Consider the following 2,934-nt stretch of genomic DNA (forward strand, 5'->3'; position numbering starts at 1 on the left):
AAAAAAAAAAAAAAAAAAAAAGGCTCAGCATCATTAATCACTAGGGGAATGCAAAACAAAATCACTTCATCCACCAAAAAGTGGATATATGGCTGGGTGTTGTGCCTCATGTCTGTAATCCAAGCACTTTAGGAGGCCGAGGCGGGAGGACTGCCTGAGCACCCAGGAGTTTGAGAACAGCCTTGGCAACATGGTGAGATCCTGTCTCTATTTAAAAGAAAAAAGAAAAAAATTGATATGAAAGTAAAAATAAAAAGGATTTTTGGGCCACATGTGGTGACTCACGCCTGCAATCCCAGCACTTTGGGAGGCCGAGGTGGGTGGATCATCTGAGGTCGGGAGTTCAAGACCAGCCTGATCAACACGGAGAAACCTCGTCTCTACTAAAAATACAAAATTAGCCGGGTGTGGCGGCGCATGCCTGTAATCCTAGCTGCTCAGGGAGGCTGAGGCAGGAGAATCACTTGAACCCGGGAGGTGGAGGTTGCAGTGAGTCGAGATGATGCCATTGCACTCCAGCCTGGGCAACAAGAGCAAAGAAACCTCTGTCAAAAAAAAAAAAAGGATTTTTGGCTAAAATACAGACAATAAAAGCATCAGTGAGGATGTCAGGAGACTGGAGTTCTCATACATTGCTAGAGGGGATGTAAAATGACTCAGCCACTTTGGAAAACAGTTTGGCACCTCCTCAAAGTTAAACATAGTCCCATTGTGGTGGCTCATGCTTGTAATCCCAGCATTTTGGGAGGCTGAGGTGGGAGTATTCTTTGAGCACAGGAGTTTGAGACCAGCCTGGGCAACAAAGCAGTACCCTGTCTCCACCTCCCCCCGCAGAAAAAAATTAGCTGGACAACAGGGCACAAGCCTGTAATCTCAGCTACTTGGGAGGCTAAAGTGGAAGGATCATTGAGCCCAGGAGGTTGAGGCTGCAGTGAGCTGTGATTATACCACTGCATTCCAACCTGGGTTAAAGAGCAAAGCCTTCTCTCCAAAAAAAAAAAAAAAAAAAATTAAACATAGAGTTAATGTATGACTCAGCAATTCTACTCCTAGGTATATGCCCAGGAGAATTGAAAACCTGTGTTCATATAAAAACGTGTACAGAAAAACTCATAGCAGCATTATTCATAATAGTCAAAAAGAAACAATCCAAGTGTTCATCCATTGATAAATAGATTTTAAAATCTAGTATATCTATATAGTAGAATATTATTAGCTTAAAAAAAAAAAAGAATCATGTCTGGGCATGATAGCACACACCTGTAATCCCAGCACTTTGGAAGGTCAAGGTAGGAGGATCCCTTGAGGCCAGGAGTTTGAGACCAGTCTGAGCAACATAGCCAGACACCATCTTTAAAAAAACATAAAAATTAGGCAGGTGTAATGCATGTGCCTATAGTCCCCGCTACTCGGGAGGCTGAAGCAGGAGGACTGCTTGTGCCCAAGAGTTGCAGGCTGCAATGAGCTACAATTATGTCACATGCTCTCTACTTATGCTTATGATATGCTTATGATTACTACATTCCAGCCTAGTAATCACTGCACTATTAGATAGTGGTGATTGTTGCACAACTTTGTGAATATACTAAAAAACCCTGAATTGTACACTTTTAGAGGGTAACTTTTAGGTATGTAAACTATATCACAATTAAAAATTATATGTGACTTACATTATATTTTATTGGACAATATTATTCTAGACTATGAACCCTGAAGCCAGGAACCAAGAGGTACCATGATAAAGTCTCTGGGTAGTGATTCCACAGCAGAGGGCTTGGGCTCCAGTTCCACCTCATAGACCCCAGCCCCCTAGTTCTGGGATGGCAGAAGCATCACTGACCTTATTCCCCAGGTCCGGGACACTCTGATGCTGGCAGACAAGCCCTTCTTTCTGGTGCTGGAGGAAGATGGCACAACTGTAGAGACAGAAGAGTACTTCCAAGCCCTGGCAGGGGATATAGTGTTCATGGTCCTCCAGAAGGGGCAGAAATGGCAGCCCCCATCAGAACAGGTGAGATTCCACCTGTCGGGGGAGAAAATCGGGACCCTGGGAGATGTCTTCAAGGGGTGCTAACCATTTGCTTGTCTCAATGCAGGGGACGAGGCACCCACAGTCCCTCTCCCATAAGCCTGCCAAGAAGATTGATGTGGCCCGTGTAACCTTTGACCTGTACAAGCTGAACCCACAGGACTTCATTGGCTGCCTGAATGTGAAGGCGACTTTTTATGATACGTACTCCCTTTCCTACGATCTGCACTGCTGTGGGGCCAAACGCATCGTGAAGTGAGTGAAGTGGGATTTCCTGGGGACAGGGTGGGTACAGGCAATGGGAGAGCCCCTGTCTGTTCACATGGACTCAGCCTTCTCAGTGCCTGGATCTGGCATTAGTGCTGACAAAGTATAGCCTGTATCAGACAACATGGAGCCTGATGGGCTCTCGAAGTGCTGCTGTGGACGACAGTGGCGTGTGCCTAGGGGTGCATGTGTTCCTCCTGGTGGAACCTGGATGCATTTTGCTTTTATGACTACTTTCCACTCTAGCAACTACACATTTTTTTTTATTGAAATAGGGAGTTTTCCTAAGTAGTCTTCTAGTCAATTTTTAAAAATGAATATGTGTTGGCCAAGTGCGGTGGCTCACACCTGTAATCCCAGCACTTTGGGAGGCCAAGGTGGGTGGATCACTTGAAGTCAGGAGTTTAAGACCAGCCTGGCCAACATGGCAAAACCCAATCTATACAAAAATACAAAAATTAGCTGGACATTGTGGTGCATGCCTGTAATCCCAACTACTCAGGAGGTTGAAGCAGGAGAATTGCTTGAACCTGGGAGGTGGAGGTTGCAGTGAGCCAAGATTCCGCCACTGCACTTCAGCCTGGGCGAAAGAGCAAGACTGTGTCGGACAAAAAAAAAAAAAAAAAAAAAAAAAAAAA

General features: G+C 45.1%; 1 protein-coding gene across 5 annotated transcripts in view; it reads left to right on the top strand.

Moving 5' to 3' along the window:
• Nucleotides 1-2,934, top strand: part of LOC108512288 (cell death activator CIDE-3) — a 13,557-nt gene that overhangs the window by 7,741 nt on the left and 2,882 nt on the right. For all 5 annotated transcript variants that reach the window (XM_017847485.1, XM_017847484.1, XM_017847483.1 and 2 more), the window contains exons 4-5: nucleotides 1,853-2,011; nucleotides 2,097-2,284. In XM_017847485.1, coding sequence (XP_017702974.1) covers nucleotides 1,853-2,011; nucleotides 2,097-2,284 — 347 coding nt within the window. The remainder of the gene's footprint in view (nucleotides 1-1,852; nucleotides 2,012-2,096; nucleotides 2,285-2,934) is intronic.

This window comes from Rhinopithecus bieti, unplaced genomic scaffold (assembly GCF_001698545.2).
Source record: "Rhinopithecus bieti isolate Rb0 unplaced genomic scaffold, ASM169854v2 scaffold_29378, whole genome shotgun sequence".
In the NCBI taxonomy this organism is placed as follows: Eukaryota; Metazoa; Chordata; class Mammalia; order Primates; family Cercopithecidae; genus Rhinopithecus; species Rhinopithecus bieti.